The following is a 27887-nucleotide window of genomic DNA, read 5'->3' as shown; positions in this document are numbered from 1 at the left end:
ATCCTCGCAGAACCTTCTGACGCACCCCAGTGCCGCCTACGCCCCACCGGCTGTATTCGCCCGCCGCCGAAATCAATAGCTTATATTGAACTCTTGTCTTCCCCACCAGTCTCTGATGGCGAGTACCTCGTCACTCCTCGGCCCGACATTCCACTACAGTATGACGTTACCGTGCTTCACTGTATACTTACTATTACTGCGAACCGCACTTTCCTGCCTATCTTTAACTTTGGATTTGCAAAGCAAATTCTACCGCAAGGTGTTTGCCTTGCCAACGTTGATTGTCTCGGGGACCATCACGTGGCAACTTTATCGAGCGACGCTTCTTGCGAGCTTCGCGGGCCCATCGTGCCGGCCTCGGCCACCGACCCGAAGATACAGAAACTGGTTGCGACGGACCTGTATTCTGTGCAGCATCAAGACCTTTACCAAGTATTATCGTCCTACAGAGTTATTTTTGACTACGACGATCGCCCTTTAGGCCAGACGCTCGCGGTGAAGCATCGGATTCTTATTGGCGATGCTACTCCTATTGACCGACGACCGTATCTAGTTTCTACGTCGGAACGCGGAGTAATTCAAAGTGAAGTCAACAAAATGCTAGACAAAAATATCATTGAGCTGTCTTCGAGTCCCTGGGCGTCACCTGTAGTGTTGGGTAAGAAGGATGGCACGTGGTGATTCTGTGTAGACTACCACCATCTGAACAACATCAGTAAGAAGTACGTCTATCCGCTCCCACGTATAGACCACGCCCTTACCTGCCTCCACGGTTACAGCTATTTCTCTTCCATTAATGTTCGTTCTGGATACTGGCAGATTGCTGTTGATGATATGGACAGAGAAAAAACCGCGTTCATCACACCTGATGGCCTATACCAATTTAAAGTAATGCTGTTTGGACTATGCAACGCCCCCGCCACTTTTGAGCGTATCATGCACTCCTTGCTCCGTGGTTTCATGTGGTCCACATGTCTCTTCTATTTCGACAATGTCATCGTCTTCTTGCCCACGTTCGACACTCACCTTGAGCGCCTAACAGCTATACTTGATGTATTTCGAAAGGCGAAGCTGCAACTTAACTCGTCCAAATGTCGTTTCGGCCACCGCTGAATTACTGTTCTGGGCCACCTCATTGATGCTTCCGGAGTACAGCCTGATCCCGACAAAACTCGCACTGTCAGAGGGTTTCCGGTTCCGAAGACAGCCGCAGACGTTCGAAGATTTGTCGGGCTATGCTCGTACTTTCGTCGTTTTGTTCAAGAATTTGCGGCAATCGCTATACCCCTCACTATTCTTTTGAAGAAAGGCGTACAGTTCTCGTGGGGCACTGAAGAAGCCGCCGCCTTCTCTCGTCTCGTCACTCTTCTCTCCTCACCACCCATTCTCGCCCACTTCGACCCTGATGCCCCTACAAAATTGCGTACAGATGCCAGCGGTCATGGCGTAGGTGCCATCTTAGCCCACCGTCAGCGTGGCCAGGATCGCGTTATTGCTTATGCGAGCCGCCTCCTCACACCATCGGAGCGCAACTATTCCATTACGGAACGAGAATGGCTTGCTGTAGTCTGGGCGGTTGCGAAGTTCCGTCCTTACCTTTACGGTCGCCCTTTTCCCGTAGTCACTGACCATCATGGTCTCTGCTGGCTCTCATCGCTAAAGGATTCTACAGGCCGGCTTGGTCGATGGGCTTTAAGGCTACAAGAATTTTCATATTCCATGGTCTACAAGCCTGGCCGCCTGCACCAGGACGCTGACAGCTTGCCGCGTTACCCTGTTGACGACCCTGACTCCTCCAATATAGTGCTGCTTGTGTATTCTCTCTGTCGCAGCTGCTTCATTTCGCCGACGAGAAACGTCGTGACGCCTACATCAGAGCAGTCATCGACCGTTTTGAACACTCTCCGGCAGACGCCACTCTACGCCTCTTCGTCCTCCGTGACGGTACTCTGTACCATCGTGAGCTTCATCCGGACGGCTCTGAGTTCATACTTGTCATACCTAAACACCTCCGCTCAACTGTTCTACAAGAGCTTCACGACGCACCAATGGCGGGACACCTCGGCGTATCTCGAACCTTTGACCGTGTACGTCGCTGTTTCTTCTGGCCGGGCCTTGCCCGTTCCGTACGACGTTATGTCGCTGCTTGTGAACTTTGCCAATTTTGCCAACGACGCAAGAAGCCTTCCCAGCTCCGCGCTGGTTATCTGCAGCCGCTCGACATCCCTGCCGAGCCCTTCCATCGTGCCGGCTTAGACCTTCTCGGCCCATTTCCGGAATATACATCAGGAAACTAGCCACGGCAGCCGCATTTCGGCGGGGGTGAAATGCGAAAACACCCGTGTACTTAGATTTAGCTGCACGTTAAAGAACCCCAGGTGGTCGAAATTTCCGTAGTCCCCCACTACGGCGTGCCTCATAATCAGAAAGTGGTATTGGCACGTAAAACCCCATAATTTAATTTTTACATCAGGAAACAGGTGGGTTGCAGTCGCGGTGGACTACGCGAGCCGCTGTGCCGTAGCCCGCGCTCTTCCGACCAGTTGCGCAACTAATGTCGCGGACTTCCTCCTGCATGATATCATTTTGATTCATGGTGCTCCGCGTCAATTGCTAACAGACCGTGGCCGTACGTTCTTAGCCAAAGTCATTGACGACATCATGCGTGCCTGCTCAATACAGCATAAATTTACCACCTCCTACCACCCTCAAACGAACGGCCTCACTGATCGTTTGAACCGCACCCTTACAGACATGCTATCTAAATACGTTTCAAACGACCACCGTGACTGGGACCAGGCTCTACCTTACATTGCATTTGCGTATTAATCTTCCTGTCTCGAAACTGCTGGCTTTTCGCCTTTTTACATCTTGTATGGCCGTGAACCGACTCTACCACTGGACACTGTGCTTCTGTCCACCACAGCTTCAACTAGCGGTTATGCCCGTGATGCTATCGCCCATGCTGACCATGCTCGCCAACCTGCGCGCACTCGCCTGCAAGTCTCTCAAGGCAAGCAAAAGCAACGCTGCCACCTCCGTCACCATGTTGTCCATCTTCTGCCCGGCACCCTCGTGCTGCTTTGGTCACCATAACGTAAAGTTGGCCTTTGTGAAAAACTGCTTTCCTGCTACACAGGCCCATATCGCGTCCTTCGCCAAGTAACCGATGTCACCTACGAAATTTCTCTAGCCACGGCCAACACGTCCTCCGCTGTGACAACCAGTGACATTGTCCACGTCGCGCGACTCATACCCTACAACTCTTCACGCGCCTTGGATTTTTAACAGCACCGTGACGGCGCTTTTGCCGCTGGGAGGTAGTATTACGATATCATCGAGCGATGCTCAAGGGACGAGCCAACGCGACAACGACGACGAAAGGGGTCTGTGCCTTTGGCGCGAGCGTGTGTCGGCCTGGCGATCTGGCTCCTGTGTAAATAGCCTGTATACAGCCTCTTTAATCTGTGTCTTTCCACACGTAACAATATCTATAGCGGCTCCAGAGCCACCGAAGTCCTCCATAAAGAAAGCAACAAAATCCCAATAAAGAAAGGCGTCAGGCAGGGAGATACGATCTCTCCAATGGCATTCATATCGTGTTTACAGGAGGTATTCAGAGACTTGGAGTGGGAAGAATTGGGGATAAGAGTTAATGGAGAAGGCCTTAGTAACTTGCGATTCACTAATGATATTGCCTTGCTTAGAAACTCAGGGGACCAATTGCTATGAATGCTCACTGACCTGTAGAGACAAAGCAGAAGGGTGGGTCTAAAAATTAATCTGCAGAAAACTAAAGCAATGTTTAACAGTCTCGGAAGAGAACAGCAGTTTACGATAGGTAGCGAGGCGCTGGAAGTGGTAAGGGGATACATCTACTTAGGGTACGTAGTGACTGCGAATCCGGATGATGAGGCTGAAATAATCAGAGGAATAAGAATGGGCTGGGGTGCGTTCGGCAGGCATTCTCAAATCATGAACAGAAGGTTGCAGCTATCCCTCAAGAGAAAAGTATATAACAGCTGTGTCTCACGTATGCGGCAGAAACCTGGAGGCTTGCGAAAAGGGTTCTGCTTAAATTGAGGGCGACGCAACGCGCTATGGAATGAATGATTGGTATAATCTTAAGGGATACAAAAAGAGCAGATTGTATGAGGGAACAAACGCGAGTTAATGTCATCTTAGTTAAAATCAAGAAAAATAAATGGGCATGGGCAGGACATGTAATGAGGAGGGAAGATAACCGATGGTCATTAAGGGTTACGGACGTCATTCCAAGGGAACGGAAGCGTAGCAGGGGGTGGAAAAAAGTTAGGCCGGCGGATGTGATTAGGAAGTTTGCAGGGACAACATGGCCACACTTAGTAAATGACCGGGGTATTGGGAATAGTATGGCAGATGCCTTTGCCCTGCAGTGGGTGTAACCACGCTGATGATAATGATGATAAACTTCTTTGGTTGTGGAAAGTCGGTAAGAACGCGCAGCTTGGCTCGGTCAGGCAGGATGCCGTCTCGCGATACAACATGGCCAAGAATAGTGAGCTTTCAGGCGCCGAAATGACATTTTTCAAGTTGAGTTGAAGTCCTACGTCAGTAAAGCATTTCAGAACGTGCTCGAGACGGCTGAGATGTGTTCGGAAGTGAGCGGAAAAGACAACTACGCCATCCAGCTGGCATAGACATGTGTTTCATTTGAGGCCGCTTAAAATAATATCCGTCATCCCCTCAAAAGTGGCTGAAGCGTTACACAGGCCGAAAAGCGTTATGATGATTTCGTATAATCCGTCAGGTATTAAAAAATGTCGTTTTAGGTTGATGAGCTGTTGCAAAAGGGACTTGCCATTATCCGTTGCATAAATCCAGCGAACTACGATCCCAGCAAACAGTCGAGGGTGCCATCGATGCGCGGTAACGGGTAAACCTCCTTGTACGTTATCTTGTTCAAATATCGGTAGTCGATGCAGAACCGAATAGACCTATCGTTATAATGAGAATGACTGGTTAAACCCAGGGACTGTTTGAAGGCTGCACAACGGCACGCTTGAGCATGTCCGCAACCTGGTCATCAATGACACGGCATTCAGAGGTGGATACACGGTAAGGGCGGTGCCGTAGAGGTGCACGACTGCCGGTATCTATCCGGTGAAGAAAGGTCGATGTGCGGCCCAAACCAGAAGCACGGCTGTCGAAAGAAGCGCGGAACTTCTGCAGGAGAACGAGAAGCTGGCTTAGTTCTGAAGATGACGTTTCATCGTCGATGGAGCTGTGGGAAACGTCGAGGAGTGACTGATCAACCGCAGGGTCAAAAGCAAGTGCGCTATGGTCCGTAGAAGCAGAAGCGGCACGAGCGTCAAAGATGCAGAAGGTGTCGACAAGTTGACCGTGGCCTAGGCATTCACCATAATATAACGGTAAAGGGCGCGCCGTGGGATTGTCGACGACCATTTTCGCGACGCCACTGCGAAGAGTAAGGAGAGCAAAGGGTATCGGAGAAGATTTGCGGAGAATGAACGCTTCAGAGGGCAGAAAGAGAAGAGTGCCATCAGAAATAGCGGCGCATGACACAGGCACAAGCATGGAAAGCACGGAAGGTCGGCATTGTCTTCGGACACAGTTTATCATTAGAAGGGCGGTTTTCGATTGTTTCAAGGTTAGGAAGTGCAGAAAGTTAGAGTTCGGCATGACAACAGTCAATAACGGAGTTATTATTTGCAAGGAGGTCCCAGCTAACATAACGTTTTGTTAACACGAGCGCATCACGACGATTTCGACGGTATACAGTAGTCCTTTAATGAAGACGAGAGCAGTACAGGCAGCGAGAAGTGTAACATCTTCAGTTTTCTAGATTCGAAGGGAGAAGTCGAAGAGAGTCAACAAAACCTTTCGTAGTGTGTGACAGAGTTCGGCGGGAATTAAAAACACGCCAGCTCCTGTATCCACAAGTGCCAGGATGGCAATTCCTTCGACAAACATGTCATATACATTGGCTGGAGAGGGACGGGAACTTGGGCACTGCGGCGTGGATGCGGTTCCTGCCTCGGGAACTGCAGCCATCAGTTGTCCGGCTCAGTGGACATGGTACTGCACCGCATCGGAGAAAGCGAATGATGACGTGGAGATGGTGAGCGGCGGGTAGACGCGGTTGGACGGTCAGAGAATTAGGAAGCGGTATGAAGGTTAGAAGGCGAAGAGCATAACTGAGCGTGGAATGGTGGCGCTCACTGGATCTTCGGGAAAGGAAGCATGGAACTACGACAATGGCGTGCCACGTAGCCAGCATCACCACAAGCAAAACATATTGGACGGTCATTGAAGGTGCACCACTGGTGGGGGTAAGGTCCGAGTCGGGGTTGAGGAGTCTCAAAATGCTGTCGGCCTGGTAGCGCCATATGAGAAAAATGCTTCAGTCTGCAAGTGACATAGCAGGAAAATGCTGTCTGAAATGCGGTCGATGGATGGAGGGCGGCAAGAGCGTTCGTGAACGAGATCAGACAACTGCTTCAGCGTACGTGAGAGGTCCACTGACTGGTCTGCTCACGGGTTGGAAGAACGGCTTGAGAAACTTGCTCTTGAATGCAATCGCGGATCGTAAGTGGCAAAACGGGTGGTGGTTTTGCCACTTAAAATAGCTGGCGAGCGACCTCTGCTCGAACGAACGCCTGAGTTTTCAGGAACAGAGAAGCATGGTTGGCGATTTCACGACTTCACAGAGTCGACGCGCGTAGTGGGATTTCAGGTGTGAAGTAGTTGCCTGTGCAACTCGCCGTAAACCTAACACAATTGGACGACATTGATGACAGTGTGAGGACTCTTCAATAATAACATATAAAACACGTCGTCCTCAATACCCTTCATTATATGTTTGATCTTCACTTCCTCTGACAAGGACACGTCACACTCCTTTGCAAAGGTCAACCCTGTTCTCGATATAGCTCGTGAAATTTCTCTGACCTCTTGGGATCGTGTACGCAAACGTTCTACACGAAGCTTTGGGACTGCTGGCCAACGGAAAACTTGTCTGAAGCTGGTCCTGAAGACCAACACGAAGTGAGGTCGGCTTCATGGTTTAGAAACAATAGTTTTCCAACGTCCGTAAGATACAATGCGACGTTGCTCAACTTGGTATCATCGTCCCACTGGTTATGGGCACTCACTTGCTGATAAGAGGAGATCCAATCGTCAACTTTGTCATCTGTGCCGGAGAAGATAAGGGATCTCCCTGACGCACCGCACCAGCACAAACCAGGGTGGGCGGCGCCGTTGGAAGAGGGCTTGAGTTGTCAGGCTTGATGGAGGGTAGAGTGCGCCTCCGAATTTCCAGGGTGGTCGAAACCCAGCACTTCCACAACTTGATAATAGATTTATTATCAGCGGACGCAGGCGAATGGGTAACAGTCACCAGCGTTCTGCCATGGACAGAAACAACGAGCTCATATTGTTCGCAATGCTGCGGAGGCGCAGGCCTCTTTTGTCTGTTACAATGTGTGGGTGTGTGCGCGTGTGTGTGCGTTGTGTGTGTGTAATCAGAATATGGGCTTGCGTTTACTGAGTCCAGGAGACACGGCGATGCAGCCTTGGCACAGTCGACGTTTATGATTCGCCCACACAAACTTGATGATGATACTATACAGATGATCGAGTGCACAATAAATGCTGAAGCTGGCAAGAGAGTGGCAGCGCCGACGTTGCGCAAACGCCTCGCTTCGAGAGCGAGAAGGGCAATGAAAGCTCTAGCGGATGGAAGTCGTTATCGCCGAGGATTGAGAACGGGAAACGCAAGCCAAGCGCCTGTGAAGGCAAGTCAACCCCCAGCTTTGAGATTAGGAGGCCAAGCAGAGCCGTCGAAGCAGAGAGATTCCTCCCGGGGGAGGTGCCGATTAACGGTTCAAGAGCGCACTCCTCGACCGGGAGTGCGGCCATAGCTGCAAGCCGTGTGATAGACTGCGTTTCGATCACAACCTCGCGAAAGTCAAGAGTGCACAATCCAGAACCGATGCTAGAATCTAGTAAAATGAGGACAGTCAGACAAAATAATTTCATGAAAATTGTGCTCAACACGTGTTCAAACTTGAGAAAACGACCACCAGTTTCGCTGTTTTAACAGCTTTCACTGCTTGGAACTGGCTTTACCTTTCAATCATTGTTCCCACATCGATAGTATATGACGACTATTTACTGTAATCTCACTGAGTGTTACGTCGGCAAGTGCAGATATTCGCCTTACAATGAGAAAGTGAGGCGGGAAGAGAGGGTCCGGATCACGGCAGTCGCTATAAACGTGTGTGATTCGCCTGGAACTGATCACAGCTACTACTTCAGTTTGGGTTGTTTGTAGCGGTTGTCCGTAAGAAATGCCTTGCCAATGCATTTCGTCAATGTCAGCTTCACAGACCTGATAAGTGTCTCGCAGAAATCGCCCGCCACGGTGCATGATCGGCGATAAATTTCCATTTTATGCTATGGTTAGCGATGTAGTTATAAACTTCGTTTCTGAATGATTTCCGCAATATCGAAAGCTCTCTCGCTCTTTATGAATGCGACAGCATTGTCAGAATATATAACAGAAGGAAGTACCCGCGATGACACAGAGCGTCGGAGAGCGCTGAGAAAACTTGTTGCGGTGATGCCTTCGACTAGTTCGAGGTGAACAGCTGTAATCACGGCACACTTGAACAGGCAACTATACACTTCGGCGTAGTCATCTAGATGGTTAACGTAGAGGGGACCAGCGAAATCTAGTCTGGGGATTTGAGAGCTCCGATCTTTCAGGTGGGAATGGTGCAGTTACTTAAGAGAAAGGTCTGCCGTTGTGGCATTGGCACATGATGAATCCTCTGATGACGTTCTCGACTACCTAGCGTCCTGGTAATATCCATAAGTGTTCCCTTATTTGTACAAGTGTATCAAGAACTCCGGCATGAAGAAGTTGCCGATGGTGTCACACGACGAGGGGAGCTCGCAGTAGTGGTGGTCCATTGGTTGGATATTTTTCGTCGCAAGATTTTTTGCTGAGTTGCAGGCGTCTTGCGACTCGTAGAACTCCCTTGTCGAGAAAGCAGGTCAGGTCACGAAGGGGTGAATACTTTATATGCTGAGCTCCTTTAAGGACATGGTCAATTTATTGCGAGAAGGCTGAGCTTTGAACCTTTCTTTTATTCAGTATAGTTGGATGGCTTGCAATTCTTCAGCATTCAGGGCTCCCCGTGAAACTTCTCCAGCTTCGAGGCAAATCGTGGTATCCAAACCTGAACACGGTGCAGTTGCAGTTTGTATTTGTGTTGTATTTGTGAATATCCATGATTAGTGGTTCGGTTTGCATAGCGATTTGCAAAGTTGATGCCCGATAAGGACGTTCCTCTGTGACACTTGGTGAAAGATCGGTAGAGTTCCGCCTATGGTGTGCTGGCCATTCATTCTCCTACCAATTAAGGCAATGGTGTCCTGCCCACCGTACTTTGTCAATTTATGGGCGGAGACGTCGCTCGGAAAAAAAGAAATTAGCAGGAATATGCTTTCCAGGGCAATGCCCCAGCAATGTGATATTCGTTCTGATCTGAATCTCCGTTACGCAATGGCAAATGAAGTTTTTTCATCGGTTAGGATCGCCGGTAATTCAGCACGCTGCAGTCATTGAATTAGTCCAAAACTGCGCTGATATGCCCTCAGTTAGGCCTTGACGCACATACTGGTACATTCGTTCGAAGACGAGAATGGCTAGCAGTTCGAGTCTCGCAAGGCTTGTCTCCTTGATTGGCGCCAGCCTGTACTTGCACAAGACTATAGTCGAGCTGTTCTTATTTTCTGCTGTGTAACTGTAGCAAACGGTGCCGCAGGCTGACAATTACTGGCGTCAGCGAAGAAAAGCCTTGCGTATTTGTCGCCAAGTCCATGTATGCCCTATTGGTATAACCGGAGAATTTCAATATCCCAGAACTGTGGAAGTTCATTGCAGCGATTCTTCCAATCGTGTAGAGCGTCCAGTGGCAGTTATTCTTCCCAGTCAACTGCTTCCCTCCAAAGCTTTTCGGAAAAGATCTTGATCCTTATTGTCGAAAGGGTCGGCATGCTTAGAGTGTCGTATAGGCTAGAAGTCGTCTGTGGTATGATCCACTTGGTATCGGTTCTTTGTTGAACAAACTCAATAGCGCTTCCGGGCCTAAACAAAAGTACGTCGGGTGAAAATGTTATAAAATTCACTGGACTTTCAGTACTCCTGTAAGTTGTACCCGCCGTGGTTGCTCAGTGGCTATGGTGTTGGGCTGCTGAGCACGAGGTCGCGGGATCGAATCCCGGCCACGGCGGCCGCATTTCGATGGGGGCGAAATGCGAAAACACCCGTGTGCTTAGATTTAGGTGCACGTTAAAGAACCCCAGGTGGTCAAAATTTCCGCAGTCCTCCACTACGGCGTGCCTCATAATCAGAAAGTGGTTTTGGCACATAAAACCCCAAATATTACAGTGAAAGCTCGTTAATTCGAACTTCAATAATTCGAATTTGTGGATAATTTGAACTGTACGATTTGGTCCGGCCAAGCTCCACAGAAGTCTATGTATAAAAAAGTCCGTTAATTCGAACGCGAGAAGGTTCCCTCACGGATAATTCGAACTACGCTCGCCTGGCACACGGCCAGAGAAACGTGCGTACTGCCTACACACAAGGCTGTATTGCCTTCGAAACGGAGAGAACGGCGAGAGAAGGCAAAAACGGAAAAAAATCTAACCGACGCGGGGTCAGCCAGAAGGCAGCGGCGGCTGCGGCCTCTCCGTTCTACGTAACCTCCGAGACTTCTTGCCCGTTGCGAATCTCGGAGGCTTTGCAAATCTTGTACAGCTGCTAATGTTGTGCGGAGATGGCATGGCAAGCTCCAAAACACAGCGAATCAAGTACGTCGCAGCTGCGCTTGCAATCAAGAACTAACGAATCAGGGCCTTCGCCGCCTTCACATGTTCAGTGTCTTAGTCTCGGCAGTCTTCATCGGTTGTGCACCTCTGTTTTCAGCTTAGGAGGTATCAGCCGTCGCGATTTATTGTGATGGTGTTAAGCCTCGGCTAACGTTCGTTTCCGTGGACATCGGTGGTGTGGTACAGTCGGACCCAGAGCTTCGACTTGAAGATGGCGTGTGCCCGCGGCACACGCCATCACTTTCTGACACGCCAAATTTCTAACATGCCCTACTGCTTCCAAATCGGAGGGTACTGTTGCCCTCCTTCACTTTCGTTAGTTCGAACTTTCGTTAATTCGAACTGAAGCGGCTTCCCCTTGCGGTTCGAATTAACGAGCTTTTACTGTATTATTATCCTGTAAGTTGCCTGAGAGGCAACTCCGGAGGCTGCATCGATTGTGTGCTGAGAACGCGTGCGTCGTTCGAAGCCCATTTTCAGAGCTTCATGGATGCACTTGCGAATGCCTCAGTGGCTTCTGACTGCAGCTTGGACGTGCTTGCGACAGAGTCCACTTCTGTTAAAATGTCAAGATATATAGAACGCCACAGTCTTTTTGTATTTTCGGAGTAGCCGACAATATTTGCTCAAGATGATGGTTGGGCGCTGCCCAAAAAGGACTAAAGGTCGTGCGGAATAGTACTCTGGCCATGCCCCTTATGCCAACGTTAGAGAGCGGTTGACCTGGCCTGGGCTCTTTCTCCAATCACAGGTATCGTAACGCTTCTTGGCCTGTGCTGGGGACGCTTCTTTACAGAAACACGTTTTTGATGTCTGCTACTAAAACAGTGCAATGTTTTCTGAAGCGAAGTAGGAACCCTATGAGATCGGCAGTGCGGTTTGGTCGGCACTACACGCTGTTGTTAAGCGAAAGTTCCCGTTTTCCATGGGTGGAAGCATCGAAGACCACTCTTACGCTTATTGGATGATCCTCGCTGATTACTGCATGGTGTGGCATGTAACACACTGTGGCTTTCTTTTTGCTAATTTCCATTCTAGGCTACACCATCGTTAGTGTATTTGCGTACGACAGCATTACATTATCGCAGAAGCTGAGGATATCGCCTAAGTTCTCGAAGTTGAGTCAAACGCTTCCGTGAGTTGGCTGGATTGTTGTGGTTGCGGATTTTCTGTTTCCATGTAAGCGAAACTACGCAATGACGATTTTCCATATTTTCTCCGCTGCTGAATAAACACAGAATACGGTGCATGTCCCGAGTCTTGTTGTGGCCATCGGATATTATCCACATAATTTTTAGGTCCCAGTAGCTAACTGTGGTCATTTAATGGTACGTCACTGCCGCTTTCAGTAAAATTGTCTCGTTGAAATGCGCAACTGTTAATTGCCAGAGGCTAACCTCCGTGCAGAGTCCAGCCTAATGAAGTCTCAGCGGCTTTGACTCCGTTGTCCAGCTTCCGTGCGTTTCCCGTGGCAAATGACCAGTAACAGTCACAGCCAATTAACAGGTCGATAGCTTTTGGGCTTTACGCTTGATCGATGTCAATGAATTCATAATGTCGGCGCTCGCAGTTGTCGACAAAGTGTCTACTCGGACATGGTATGGATTGGTCGCAGACCTTGGTCGAGACGAGAGCTTCGATTCGCAGTGACTTTCAACTATGCACTGAACTCAGTTACAAGCACGCGTCGGAAAGTCTTCTCGTCATGATGCCCTAAAAAATGTTCACTGTATGACACTAGTGATTGTGTACTTGACAATTTACCTAGTTCCTCAGTCAATTACTCGGTCACAAAACAGCGCTGGCTCACTCTATCCAATAAAACGCGAGCTAGCAATTTCGGGTCCAACTGCCCATGCAACAGCTGTTTGGAGGTATACGAGCCGTTTGGAAGTGCTCGTACCAGTGAGCTCGAGTTGTATCTGGTGAGGTAATGGCGGAGTCCAGTGGTGTATTTCCTCAACTTAGAATCGCACATTGTTTTAACATGGCGCCAATTGCTCGTACCGCATTTCACCTTTCTTATGCAATTTTTTGCTACGTCATGCTCGAAGGTAAAACGTAAGCAGCGACGTTCACTTCTCGGGCGTTTTTCTTTTTATCTCGAGACCAATTGCAAAGTCGGTGTGCTCTGTGTGATGGCGCGTTAACTTCGAAAAAGCGGGCCTTTTTGTCGAACGGATTTGGCGAATGAGGTCATAGATTCTATGGTTCAGCGTTGCTGACACAGCAGTTTCGGTAAGGTTCGATGAACCAATGCACAATCCTATGACAAGGTCCACCTCTTTTCTTCTGCTTTTTCTTTTTTTTGTTAGACAGCGTGTTTCTAGTGGCGGCACTACGTGTTCCGCATTTAAGGAATAACCGAACTCACGCGCCATGGTCAGTGTCGCTGCAAGCTGTGAGTCTTGCGTAGAGGCATTTGTGCATGTTACATTGACTCTCTCGCTCATAGCGCGGCTGCCTCGTGAGGACCGGTTGGCGCCCTTCGGTTCAAAATTCCAGCCGTTTTGGCGTGACGATGCCGTTTCACACTTTAGCAGGTACAGTAACCAGCTCGTGCTTCACGCACCGCACCTCTTTGTTTGCAATGCCCAAACTTGGTGAAGGGACGGCTTAAAGCTTCGAACCACGTCCCATTAACATAGCTTGCTGGATAATAAGCATTTGTCTAGTCTCGCACATCAACACTTCCAGAATAGCGTGATAGTAAATAAGCCGTCTTCAGTCGATATTGCTAACCTTTCTTATGCGCATCAATAAATTCTTTTCAGGTGTTGTGAGTGATGCCAGCTTGAAATAAAGTTTTCTGGTAAAAGGTAGAAGACTGACTTCTCCTCTTTAACCTCCGAAGGCTTTCTCGTGTAGTTCATTCGGTTGCTATTCATTGAGACCCATGTAATGTGCCCGCAAAGAACTAGAGTGTAAATTGTTGCCTGCGTGACTTGGGCCAGTTCATGTTCTTTAATGCCAGACAGACGTTTCCTATTTCTGTTTACGCGAACTGGTACATTAGCTGTGCAATGCGCCTGACCAACACCATATATTTTCATCTTTTAAGCAATATAAGCCACGAATCTCAGCCGGTAGCCCAGAGGCTATGGCATTAGGTTATTCACCACGAGTTCGAGGCTTGGATCCTGGCCGAGACGGTTATATTGACACGTGTACTTATCTTTATCGGGCGACCATGTTTCGCCGCCTAACAAATGTTATCGCACAGTGGAGGACGCGCCTACATGTAAAAGAAGTTTCTGGAATGTTATGGATGGATCCCTCCACTGTCTTTCGCCGCAACTTGTGTAAGCTGATAGCATGTGTGCGCGACGCGAATAGTGTAGAACTTTGTGGAAGACATGTGGGTCCCAGCGGGTAATCTGCTAAATTCGACGACTGATCTATAAAAGCCGATGCGCTTGACCCGCTGATCAGATTTCCGACAATCACCGACTGTGTTCGCCGCTATTATTGTGCTATAAGTGTAGCCTGTCTTGTGGGCACAGGTTCGTCTAATAAAAGTTAGTTTTGTCGTTCACAGTATTTATACTGTGTTCAACGTCACCACCACGTGACAATATTCTGATTAAGACGGAACACAAAAGCATGCATTCTGCACATATTACAAAGAACCGCAGGTGGCTAAAATGAATCTAGAGACCCAAGACCCCCTACCCCCCTCTCTTATAGCGTTCTCACAGAAGGAGCTTCTGGCAGGTAAAACTCCTGATTTTTTTTTCATATTCGTGTCCTCGGAAGGCCGTATATTGAAAGCGTTACAGAATTTCTGCTAAGTTTTCGCAGTCGTGTTGTTCAAGTTGACTCTCACTTGTACTGATGTATCTTTAACACTGGGCAGGCACATCTTCTTTGCATGTGCATTTCTTACTTTGAGGCCATTCTCCAACCTGTCGTATTGCTCCCTGCATTGTCGTTCGCGCACGAGAAAGTAATGCCGTCCGCATATATTCCGCAGCGTGTTCCGTTATACATATATATATCTATATGTATGTATGTATATATATGTATGTATGTATATATATGTATGTATGTATATATATGTATGTATGTATATGTATGTATGTATGTATATGTATGTATATATATATATGCCTCAACTATATAAAGTGCAACTGACTGTGGCCACCTTCGCACCACAATCGGTTGCACTACGCTCCTCCAAGAGGCACGACGTGTCGAGTGTGCTCCCAAACAACACGTTGCAATGTGGCAGACACGATTTAAATGATAGAACCATGGATTTAAAAAATGCTACGTAGTTCTTACGCATTTCTCTTGAATTTACTGCTAAATAGCGAGTGAACGAGATAACATTATTTGGAATCCGACGATTGGGAGGCCCGTTGCTGGGGCCGCCTAGATTGCCACTGGGAGCTGCTGCTCCCGAACGATCTCCATGGCTCGCTGGACGGTCTAAAGTTGGTCTTGGAGTTCTGAGCTAAGTAGCGCAGCCAACCACCGCACCCGTAGATTTTCCAGGGAGACTGCCATTTTATGTTCACATATTTTACATCCCTACAGCGTGTGTGGAAGGGTGGCTCTCACAGACTTGCATAGCTTGCTTATACCGCTGTCGTATATATCGGGTTAGCTAGCCACTGAATTTTTATTTCAGAATTTCGTCGACATTATAGTAACAATTGTCCGCACGTGCACATTTGCCTTCTGATTCTTGAGCTGCTTGCACGCTGCTTCCCTGTATGCAATAAATACGTAAGTAAGTAAATTATATACAGCATGTTGTGCATTTTACTTAAGGACTGGATATCGAATTATTGCTCGCTGAATTATTCCAGCTGAGAATAGTCGCCACGTGACCACAACAACCACAAGATGTTAGTGACGTCGTTGTGTTCTGTCTGGTTTTTGCAGATTTTGGATTAGCGTGCATCTCAATGCCGCTAAACAAATTGCCTGCTGCCACGAGGTTCTCTCAAGCCCCGACAGGGTCGAGCCTCTTAATCTGATCTTTGCTCCGCTGGGACACTCGTGCGGTCCTCCCAATGTCCCCTGTGGAGACCATCTGACCTTTTTGCTTTTGGGCGGCACGTACTTCACAAAAGTGCCCCCGGATGTCGCTAAAGGATTGGGCCTTTACCTGGCACTCACACGCAGTCTACGAAAGTTGGGCATGGAATTTGAAACGTCGCATGACTCGGCGCAGACCATCATAGAAGGCATCGCAAAAAATAAGAGCATTGAGCAGCTGCGGATAGAAAGTAAGTGAACTGCGCGTAAAATGCAGAATTGTCTTGAGTTTTTCAGTGCTGTGACGTAGCCCATCGTTACTTTTCAATTTACAGATATTGTGGGCAGCATAACATTCTTTGCAGTTAAGTCAGGACACCTAAGATGAATTGCGAATAAGTGAATTGCGTTTTGCGGAATACTGCGGACAGCCTAAAGGACTCTGCTGCTGGCGCAGAACATTACCAGAATAAGCGGATGTAAGATTGGTGACCAATTATTGTATAATAGCTGCTAGCGTGAATTTTCTGCAGAAAGAACATAAGGTGAACACAGAGCCTTTCTAACGCAAATGTTTATTAGTTAATCCTGGCAGACTCTGCTAACCATGGCTGCTGATGGGTGCAGGTGGGGTCTTGCCGGAGAGGTCATTAAAAAAATTCGCAATGGTTGGATTGACCCACGGTCACCCCAATACCCCGTCCAAATGCCCTATCAGCCCACAGTCGTACGTATTGTTTGTGCAAACATCAACAAGCTCTTCAAGATGATCACGGGGTGTGTCACGTAGCCTAGCATCCCGCGCGCACCAGATTTCTTTAAGCCAAAGACGCAGGAATGAAATGGGATAATTTAATGCGGTTGAATAAACGGATCACGAAAAGTTCAGGTAGATCACAACATGTGCTTTTGATGTGCATAAGTTGTTTCAGTTTTTTTAAACGAAGCCTCCCGTAGCAGCTAAACGTGTTAAATGCATTGTGATTGGACAAGGCAAATGGTTGGTAGTGAGATTTGTGGTTGGACAAATCTCGCTACTACAGTGGCTGCTTCAACTTACCTGTCAGGTACCCCAGCATTTTCGGAAGTTTAGCACGTTTGCAGAAATGTTAACTCACTATTCATTGCAAAAAATTGCAGTTCATCTCTGCGCAAACAAATTCATAAACACGTCACTGGTTGGAGCTATTGAGAAATTGCTCAAAGTGTGATGGCTAACTGGATTTCAACTCCATGAGCAACATGTGATTTCTCAAAAAGGTTGTTTGTTGGGAGGTTGCCATTGCAATACACAGCGAATTTGGCTACAACAATCAGCGTATCAGCTGGAATCACTTTATTCCCTACCTTGTTTCAGTTCAACCGACACTGTATAGTCTTCTAACAAGCAGAATTTTGTTTTCTGCGGCATGATGATTACTAGTATGCTCTGCAGTAGCGACCATAGTATATCTTTCTCTGAAGGTTGCCAACCAACGTTTACTTCAGCTTCAATGTAATGGACGTGTACCTTTGCCTTACCTTTGATACAGCAGCGCGTCACGGTGACTATGATATAGTCTTGCCCGCATATAAAACTGAAAAACTCTGCCAGAACAGACACAATCCCATATAAAATTTTCTTTTTTTGTGTGCTTGTGATCGCCATACTAATTTCGTAACCTAACCGACATGTAGTATATTACCACGCTACCAGATCACCAATCAACGCTTCGTTCTCGCATGATTTCCTGACCCTGGGCTAAGAAGTGTTCAGAGTAAAATGGAAGAACACTCCCAAGCACGCACACTTGCACTGTGGATGGCGTTGTACTTGTGCACTAGATACCAATAGTCCCGGCAACAACGTTTTATAGCATAGTACGGCAGCCTTCACAGCTTTCGTAGCTTTGGCGCGGAGACTTGGTTCTGAATTACCTTTTGTGATCGCAGGGTTCTCGGTGAAGGATGATGACTGGGCAACCTTGAGCAATTGGCTGATCGACAATCGGCGCTTGCACAACCTGGACATCTCGCCTCCTAGAGAAAATGCGGCAGTGGTCAAATCCTGGGCAACGTCATTCGAGAGTAACTACTCCGTCACGGCAATGAAAATATTTGACCGTGATCTCACACAAGCAGCCTGGATGCGCATAAAGAACATCGTAAGAAAGCTCTGTGTGATGCCCAATATACGCGCTACATACGCTTGCACTTGCTTGTATGTTTATTTTGTATTCATTCACGTGACGCATAAAACCTCGCATTCAGATACTGCATGAGATTGAGAGAGCAGTTTCTGCTATAACAAAGAATAATTTACTCTTTAACAAAGCAAACCACTAATACTACACAATGCAATGTATTTCACGATAGGATGCGCAGTGCACTAAGTGTAGTCATCATGATTAACAAATATAAGAGGGAAGACACAAAATATTCTGAATGTAAAACAGCTGATTCGGCATGGGTTAGAAATGAGGACATATCCACCAGTAAATGTCTTGAGCAAGCACATTAATGCTTCTAAAATGAGTGATCAAAAACGCATACAATTCAGCAAGAACAATCGACGAGGAAAGGCAATTTAAAAGAACAGCGCGAATGGAAGAACGAGCGAACGCACGAGCGTTTCCCTTCCCGAACACTCGACAAATTTAGCGCGAGACAGTCCTCCACTTTACTTCTCGATGATGGGCCCTCCCCGCAACTCATTTGCATGGGCACCATTTCCCTCGGCTCCTTTGTGTCACAAGTCCGACCATTGGCAGCCGCCGACCACGAAAACGGGTGAAAGTGCAAAATCAAGCTATTCACTTTAACAAACGTTTGCAGGGTCCAGCCTTTTCCGCAGTAAGCAGACGGTCGTGGAGATGTGCAAGGCGCAGAGCTCCAAAATATTCCCACATCTGGTGGAGCATTATTCCCACATCTGGTGGTCGACCATTAAAGGTCGACCAACAGGTCGATCATACTGGATGGATCGATCATACTAGATGGATCGATACTCGCATGCAATGCGAGTATGGATCGACCAATGGTCGATCCATACTACGCATTGCATGCGTTGCATAGGTTCATTTTTCGCTCTTCTTATCAATTGCAATCTCGGCTATCCCCGTTCGCTCTTTCATTCACAGCGCTCCCTGTCTCTTAATGTTACGCCTAACATTCTTCGTTCCATTGCTCTTTGCACGGTCCATAACTTGTTCTTGAGCTTCTTTGTCAGTCTCAAGTTTCTGCTCCATATGCTAGCACCAGTATAATGCCCTGACTGTACAGCTTTCTATTTGATGATAATGATAAGCTTCGAGTCAGAATCTAACATTCTCTGCCGTATGCGCGCTCCAACCCATTTCTATTCTGTAAATTTCCTCCTCATGATCAGTAAGTGAGTGAGTGAGTTAGTGAATAAATTTTATTGGGTTCAGCAAAACGCAATAGAACGCGCAACCGCCTAGTGCCTCGACGGGACTGAAAGACCTAGTCTGCCGGCCCGACCACGGGCGCGCTGGACTGCCAGGATGTGGTCTTCAAAGACGGGACTTCGCAGGAGCGCGTCCCACTATTCCTTGGTGAACTTCGGGCCAAGCGACCAGCACTCCCAGAGCATATAAGGCAAAGTAGCAACCTCACCACAGGCCACGTATCCCTTCACAGCACATATCCTGAAATTTATCCGAATTGTTCCTTATGATCAGGGTCCCCTGTGAGTAATTGACCTAAATAAACGTCCTCCTCCACATACTCTACAGGCTGGTTGGCGATCCTGAACTCTTGTTCCCTTGCCCGACTATTCATGATTATCTTTGTCTTCTGCATATTAGTGTTCAACCCCACTTTAACACTTCCTCTGTTAAAGTCCTCAATCATTTGCTCTAATTCGTCCCCAATGTTGCCGAACAAGACAATATCATCCCGAGATAGTCATATCATCTCGAAGGTTGCTGAGTTATTCGCCATTGATTCTCACTGCTAAACCTTCCTAGTTGATTAGCTTATAGGTTGAACACATCTTCAAGTTGTTTTTTCATCCACTTTAATTTCCATTAATTTATCGTTTATTTATTTCATTTATTAAGCACAAGTAATTTCCCCTATGTTGTCCTTGGTGTCAGTGTTTGTTGGCTTCTTATGATATGACTAATAAAAAACGGGCCCCTCGGTTAACCCCTTTTCTTCTCGTTATACCTGCCAAGGGTTACTCCAACGTAACTAGTGCTTGGCCATAACATGAAGTTAGTTTTACTATGGCCGCATGCTGTATAACGATGACCGTCGTGGTCAGAGCGTCGTAGCGGTATTTAAATAATTGCTATGGTAGCCCCTAGTCAATCGAAAGGGCAAGCAGTGCTAATACCACGCATGCAACTCCTTTGCATCACAGAAGACCTAAGGAATGTTTACAGAGCACTAGAGGTGTTGTTTAGTAGGCACTTTTATTACTAGCTTCAGCACATGAAAATTTCCTACGTGTAGAAACATCCTTCACACAGTTCAAGATAGCATTTGTTTTAAAACACAGCCTTTACACAGCCTTTACCTTGCGATAAGTGAATATACTAAAGAGAGCGCATTTCAGTGTATTTTTATTGCTTCAATCGAAATGTCAATAGACTTTTGTGAAAACGATCAAATTGGAGGAAGATTCAAACTCGGAAAGTTTTGCAATCAAAAACATATTCGCCCTGTTCATGGTTCCAGTCAAGTTCTAATTTCTAAATTCTTGGTTAAGTGAGGCACCATGGTTACAGAAGCGTCAAACGAAGTTAAATAAGTGCCGCACTTTCCTATCCCCCCATCCTTCTCTTTTCCCCATTCTTCCTGCAACAAGCATCAAACATCGCGTTCGTCCTCATGGCATCGCTGCATTGATGTCGCCATCCACCTGAGTTTTTTCTAGCATTTAGGCGTATCTTGTGAAGGGTGTAGTGCATAGACATTGCCCGAAATGATAATTGAACAATGTGGTACTTATACACAACCAATGCGTGAGAATACATGTTACCCAATATGTAAATAAGCACAATTGTGCGCATTCGCCTTAGTTGTACATCCTTTAATCATCTGTTCACTGAAGCTTTGCTTCACACGAATTCCAGCGTTTGATATGCCTTTTCTTTTTTTTTTCTCAGAGCCAATTGTAGTGATGTTATCGGATCTTAAAAACATGCCACGTCAGCCAAAATCGTTCATACTGCTAGTTTACTCCTTCATCGGATAAAAAAAAATTAGGTATGTGTCTATTTAACACGACACTTTGTCTAGCTTGCCAGAATGTTTCAAACGCCGAGGCGTGAACATTAAAAAGAATACATCCATTCAGCTTTTTGCCTTCCTTCTAGGTAACAGTCCTCGTTTTTCTACGTAATTTTATTTTATGCATTTTTATAATGGTATCATTCAATGCATTTGTATTTGTTTATTATATTTTTATTTTTCTCGGAATCTCGACGTAGCCGACGTAGCCGTAGCCGACGTAGCCGCAGTTGGCATCCGTCAGGCACATAAAATAGCGAATTCACTGCCAACTTTCCCCGGCTGCCAACCTGAATTAAACGCGACTTCACCTTTGTTGTTGTATTTTTCTTGCACCTTGAAACACTGCTGTACAGACTAAATATTTAAGTACCTGTTGGCAGCTAGTGTCGGCAGGGCCAGGCATGGTCCTAACGACACGGCCACGCTTACAGCAGGTGCTCAACAGGTCTGCGGTGTCCTTGTGAGCGCCGACATTTCTGAACACGCATCACAAGCATTCCTTGAATGTTCAGTGTTTTTTTGTCACCATTGCCTGAGCCCACGAACCATTCTGAAACCCTGCAGACTCGGCGTAACTGCGGATTGGTGCACTGCGCAGCTGCGTTCGTCATGGGAAGCTCGCTTAAACGCGCTGCGGTCGCCTACGAACTGGTCTCGTGGCACCCGCAGCTTCCCGAGGTTGTCGAGTACATGGGATCTCTGAGTGAAAGCGAGGCCAAGGCGAGAGTGGAGCAAAGCCGCCTTCGGCTTCGTGATGAGGTAGGCGGTGGTCCAAGGCTCTCACTAGGTGAATCACATTTAATATCATTAGGATGTGATGAGCCGTTTCCGGATTGCAGCATACACATGCCTCGTCTTATTGCGAATAGTTGATCCGGTATGTTTTTGTTCTTCGGCAACCAGCTCGAGCATGAAATAGCAAGGTACTTTCTTTTCTCTTATCGCACAGATTTCAGTCTAATTTCCTTCTTGCTATTGTAAATCTCCATGTTTTTTTATTTCTATTCTTTGCATCCAATTTCCTGTCTGTGTTACTTTGACTTTATTTCTGATGACTCTTGCTTGTTTATTTACCCTTTAAATTACCCTGTACTTGGCTGTCAAGTTTCTTGACTTCGTCCGCCATTCCATGCCCACGCTTGTCAGGTTAAGATACTTGTGCACTTTAGCTGCCCATTTATGTTGATGCATGTTCCTGAGTCTTTCTTCAAAACTCATTTGCTCTGCGCTTCTTTCATTTCAAAAGAGGCCCAACCTATGTCACCTTGCACTGCCTTATTTGTGATTCTACCGTGGGCTTCCGAAGCCGACCGGCCTACCAATGTTTGGTCAACTTCTAACCACGCCATGAAATCCGATATTAAGTACTTAATATTTATGAACGTTATTGCTGCTGCCATGACTCCTTTCCAGATTCCACGCCCCACCTCACATTTATTGTGGCCCCAAAGTGCTCTAAGTTTCATAGTTGCATTGCGCTTCCCCTTTATTTTCAGAATATCGTGGGTGGTGCTTCAGAAATTATTTCCTTCGTTTTGTATACGCCGAGATATTTATACTTTTTGTCTATCGGTATGACTTTTTAATTGACACCACGAAATTACCCGACTTTTCATAAAAGGTCATAATTACCGATTTCTCTGTGCTAAACTCAACGCCTATATTGGTCGCCGTCTTATCACAGATATTCGCAAGTGTCTGTATACCTCCTGCATTGCCGGCTAGTAGCACTATGTTGTTCGCATACACCAGTCCGCGGACATTCTGTTGCACCATTTGTATATTACGCATGTTGGACCAATCAAACCCTAATTGACTTTTTTTGCAGTGGTCTTTCTATGCCTTTTACATAAAGCGTGAACAACACTGGAAACAAAGGACACGACTGCTTCAGTCCTAGGTGAATTTCTACCACTCCATTACATTTTCGACATTCCGGCACGACTTACACTATGTTGTCTCTATATATGTACCTCAGCCGCTCCAAGAAATTGTTATTTATACTTTCGTGCTTGGGAATATACCATAACAATTCCTTGCCTATGTTGTTGTTGTAGGCTCCTTTGACATTTGGAAATGCTATCCATAAAGCTATATTCTGAGCAATTGAGCTCGCACTGAGTAATTACGGCCGAATTCTCTAAACGTCTGCCTGGTCTGAACCAATTCTCTAGTTGCCCGAGTACGTAATTTTATTTCAACCTACTTAGACAGTTGTAATTTTATGGCTTGCATTACCACTCTGTATATCACCGACATCAGGTAACTGGCCTATGCGTGCTCATCTTATCTTTATCACTTTCGCTTTTGTAGATGAGCTCAATCTTGCTTTTACGCCATCCAACCTCAATTTCCATCCATCTACTCAATTCCTCTGTGGTAGCAGTCGCTTGTTCTTTGCACCAATGTTTTTGATTACCTGCATCGGAATTTTGTGGGATGCTGCGGCAGTGTTATTGGGGTCATTTTCTTCTACTGTCTTCTAGCAATAGATTTCTATACTAAGTTTTGGTCCCTCAGGCTTCTCTGTTGTTGCTGGATCTGTTTGAGTCCGGACTATGCTTTGTTTTTTTTGTGCCGTAGTCATACGTAATACCGTCTCTGGTGTACCGCAGCGCATAGTCATCTTCGAAAATGTTATTGCCTTCGTTCCTTACAGCCATATACGAATATTTAGTTGGTGCTCATTTTTGTGCGCCTTTGTCTGTTTTGTGAATGTTATGCACCCAACATTCACTTGTGCATTTAATTTTATCTTGCACAAGCTAACTCGCCACCCTCTTCTCTGTATTTGTTCCATCTACGGAGCACCTCTTGCTCGTGTAGTCCCAACTTTATGGCTTCTCGATGGTCCTTTGACGCCTGCTCACGTTGAGCGCCACAGTGCATTTACGAAATGGCAGGAGCTACTAGCCCAATTTCGCGCATTACAAACCTTCGGAGAAATTCAATACCATCCGAAAAACTCCCAAACAATCTTGCCCAATGATGACGCTGTTTGCAAAAATCTGTTTCATATGGTGCGATTTGTCCTGTAATTTCGTTCTTTGGTCCTCGCAGCTCTGGCATAGCTAAAAGCGGCCCCATCGTGCCTGTGACGTGCCGACATATCGAACTGCAGAACTTCATTGGTGAAATCGCCAATGCAGCGTAGACGGCGAACCAATAACAATATGGATCATCACATGTCATGGTCACATGTCATCATATGTCATCACATGTCATGTCATTCCGAAGCCAATTACATGACCAATCCAGACGAATGTTCGCCTTCAAGTTAAGTACGAAGTCCAAGTGCGACAAGGCTTGCTTAAGCCATAGTAGCCCAAATAAAAATGACCACAACACTAGACCGGACACAACGGGCGCTACACTCATATCTGATTTATAGGTCTCTTGAAAGCCAGAAGAAACGTATGCTAAAATGCGCATGCACAGGAGATTCTTACGAAAAAGAAAGGTGAATTAAATCAGACCTCGCTACGAAATAGACAAACAAGAACATCTAATGCAATTCGTACTTCTTTTCTTGATATGGGCGGCTTCGAAAAGTTCGTGTGCGAAAGACTGCTTGCTACTGCCCAGAATCTTAATGTGGCGAAACGAAGGCTCGCACTTACAAGCCATACAATGTTCGAACAGAACATTGCATTGCTTTTATTTTTAATTAAGAGATAGTGCTTCCGTGCTCGGTCACTAACGCATCGCCCAATTTCGCATGTATTAGCCATGAGATGTTTGAGTGGCGCCCTCTTTCTTTTGACCTCAGCGATGGACTCCTCCGTCCTGCCGCGCGCTCCCTCGTTACGGGAAGGCAACTTGGCGGTGTCGGCCGACCTGTTCCATTCGAGTTTTTAAGCGTGAGTGGGCAGGTATGTACAACAGTAAGCAAGTCTTTTGGAAAATTATCCCTCGGTAAATCCAGCGCACTGGCTGTCGTTACTATGCTCAGTGTGGATTGCTGTTGGTGTCGTCTACTAGCAATCAGTCGCCACACGTGCTTGCATGACACTGGTTTCTCTCCATTCCTGTTACACTTCGCGGCGCACTCTTAATTATTTGTCAGCAATTTTTTGACAATGACCTGCAGCGTCTGGCTTTCGGCAATCGCGTGTGCGCCGTGATACTCTCCAGGAAATGTCTGAACTGACATACAGCCATGTACGTTCCCAGGAGTTCTCTTCCTAATGTGCTGTAGCGGTCTCCATTAGAGAGAGTTTCTGAGCAAAGAAGAAAAGGGGCTGCCAGTCATTATCCGCAAACTGTTAAAGCACCGCTCCCATTGTAGCATTGGACGCATCAGTCATGAGGAAAAGTGGGGCTCCTAGTCTTGGATGGACAAGAAGGGTTGCCTAAGACAGCTTGGTCTTCATTGTATCAAAACAGTTAGTGCTTCTGGCGACCAAGCGAGTTCAGTTCTTTTGAATTTGTTGCCCTGCAACATGTCTTAATGGCCCGTGAAAAGCAGCGCAATGAGATATGAAGCGGTTGTAGAAATTTACGAGGCCAAAAAACTCGCACGGTTTACGGATGGAAGATGGCTGACGAAAATCTTGTATGGACTTGACTTTTAACGACAAGAGATAGATGCCATCCTTCTCGACATGGTGATTGAAGTCCAATTTGCGTGCGCCGAATTCGCAGTTCACCCTGAGGGAAATTGCCCTGAAAACTTCAGGGCGCGGTGCACTTTCACGATGCGTTACCGACCGTACGGTGGTACCAGAATTCGCCTTGCTGTGACGAGGACGGGAGTGGCTGCGCGAGAAAGAGCGCTGATATCGACGAGATAGAGCGGTAGTCTCGTCTGATAGTTTGTAAATCTCCTCGCGGAATTCATTCCGCAGACTTTGCAGGGAGGGCAAGGGTGGCACAATGGATGCATCTCAACATTACACGACTGAAACCGCGGGACTTGATATGTCCATGCACCGCAGGGGCGTCTGCGTCAGCAGGCGTTTGGTGTGCTGCGACACCACGTACCCGAGCACATGGGGGTTGGACCCTCCCGCGTCTAACCGTGCGCGGCTTTGCCGTGTCCGGGGAAAAGCGGATCCTGGGGGTTGATATGATGGCGAGTGTTTGGACCTCTACGGCTCCTCAGTGGAGGCAACGCACCTCTTTGGCCTCGGGCTTCAGGTAGATGGCACCCCCGGACTGACCCACCCGGGGCAAATCGGTAGTTGCCTTTTCCTGTCCCCCTCTCCATTCTCCGTATTTCTCTCTTCCTTTCAATATTTCCTGCCTTCTCTTCTCTTCTATTTACTTCCGACTTTCCTAGCAGCGAGGTTTAACCTTGTGTGGGTGGCCAACCTTGGGTACTCCAGATTGGTTTATAGTAGCACCGTACAACTGGCGAGGGCTTGTCTTGCTCGCAGGATCTGCTCCGTCCCATGTTGGTCTCGGTGGTTGGGCGATTGCCGCTGCTACCGAATTCAAGACCCCTATCTCGCTTCACGTAAACTACTATCCCTTGATGGCCCTCTGAAAAAAGTGCGCACCGATGCAAGCTTCCAATTCTTTTAAAAGAACAATGAGAAACACTTCCCTAAGTACCATGTCAAACATAGTGAAGGCAACACAAGCGTGCGCAAATTCTTCCCCTTCTTGGAGGCGAAATGCCTCGCAAACACGATAGCACCTGGCTACAAAGCCACAAAGATGTCCAATGGAGACGTACTCCTTGAATAGAAAGATAAAATCCAATATGATAATATGAATGACTTAAAATGGATTGGCGATGTTGCATTCACTGTGCCGGCACATCGAACCATGAATACGAGCCGTGGAGTAATTTCTGAAGACGACAACTTGGAGCTTAGTAACGAAAAGGTGCTTGAAGGCTTTCAAGACCAAATGTCACCAAGGTAGAAAGAATCCTAATCAGCAGAAATAACGAACAACTTCGAACAAAACACACTGTATTAACCTTTAGTACCAGTGTGCTGCCTAGTACATTGGATGCAGGCTATATCAAAGTACGTGTTAGGTCGTACATCCCACATCCTCGAAGATGCTTTACGTGCCAGAGGTATGGGCACGGATCCCAGACATGCCGAGGAACGCAGACTTGCGCGAAATGCAGCTCGAACGATCATCCATCAGGCACTTGCGACTCATCTCCACATTGCGTGAACTGTGATGGAAGCCATCCAGCCTACTCTAGAACGTGCCCTAAATGGGAGAAAGACAAAAGAAATAATTTCAGTAAAGGTCAAAGAAAATATAACATTTCATGAAGGAAGGAAATGTGTGTCATACTTCAATCACAAAAGCTTTTCCGAGGTGGCGCGACAAGGACAGCATCACAAATCCCTCGGGAGTCTACCGCGGTCACTGATAGTGGTCCTGTAATCACTCCGCCTGCCCCCCTGGTGGCTGCAAAAAAGTGCTGCTCCACCAACATTCAAGGTGGACCCGCCAACTCCTGTTCCGCAGGTCCCAAAGCTAGTCCGAACTCCACGGCCTGGGACGCAAGTTTCAGCGCCTAGCTCACGATCTTCCGGCGCCTGAGAAGGTTATGCAGGGCGATCAAAAATCCCCGGCGACTAGAAGAGATATAGTACTTGTAACTGCTAAAAAAAAGTGGCCGGTAACCTAAACGATTACCGTCCTTGTATACATATATGTCTATCTTTAACGCGGCCTCTTCAACACAGACAACAAAAATCTTCCTCGATATGGCTACACAACAAATTCAGTGGTATGGCAGGGGCCTACTTAAAAATCTAGAGGATGTCAAAGATCTACTAGAGGAA

General features: G+C 47.0%; 1 protein-coding gene across 5 annotated transcripts in view; it reads left to right on the top strand.

Annotated features, from left to right (window-relative positions):
* The window catches only part of LOC139057613 (NLR family CARD domain-containing protein 3-like), a 129506-nt gene that overhangs the window by 85278 nt on the left and 16341 nt on the right, over positions 1–27887 (top strand). For 3 of the 5 annotated variants that reach the window (XM_070536149.1, XM_070536151.1, XM_070536148.1), the window contains 3 exons: positions 15793–16139; positions 17821–18032; positions 21694–21888. In XM_070536149.1, coding sequence (XP_070392250.1) covers positions 15793–16139; positions 17821–18032; positions 21694–21888 — 754 coding nt within the window. The remainder of the gene's footprint in view (positions 1–15792; positions 16140–17820; positions 18033–21693; positions 21889–27887) is intronic. The other 2 variants (XR_011512939.1, XM_070536150.1) reach the window with 2 other exon arrangements.

This window comes from Dermacentor albipictus, chromosome 3 (assembly GCF_038994185.2).
Source record: "Dermacentor albipictus isolate Rhodes 1998 colony chromosome 3, USDA_Dalb.pri_finalv2, whole genome shotgun sequence".
Classification (NCBI taxonomy): Eukaryota; Metazoa; Arthropoda; class Arachnida; order Ixodida; family Ixodidae; genus Dermacentor; species Dermacentor albipictus.
This window is presented reverse-complemented; position numbering and strand designations above follow the sequence as displayed.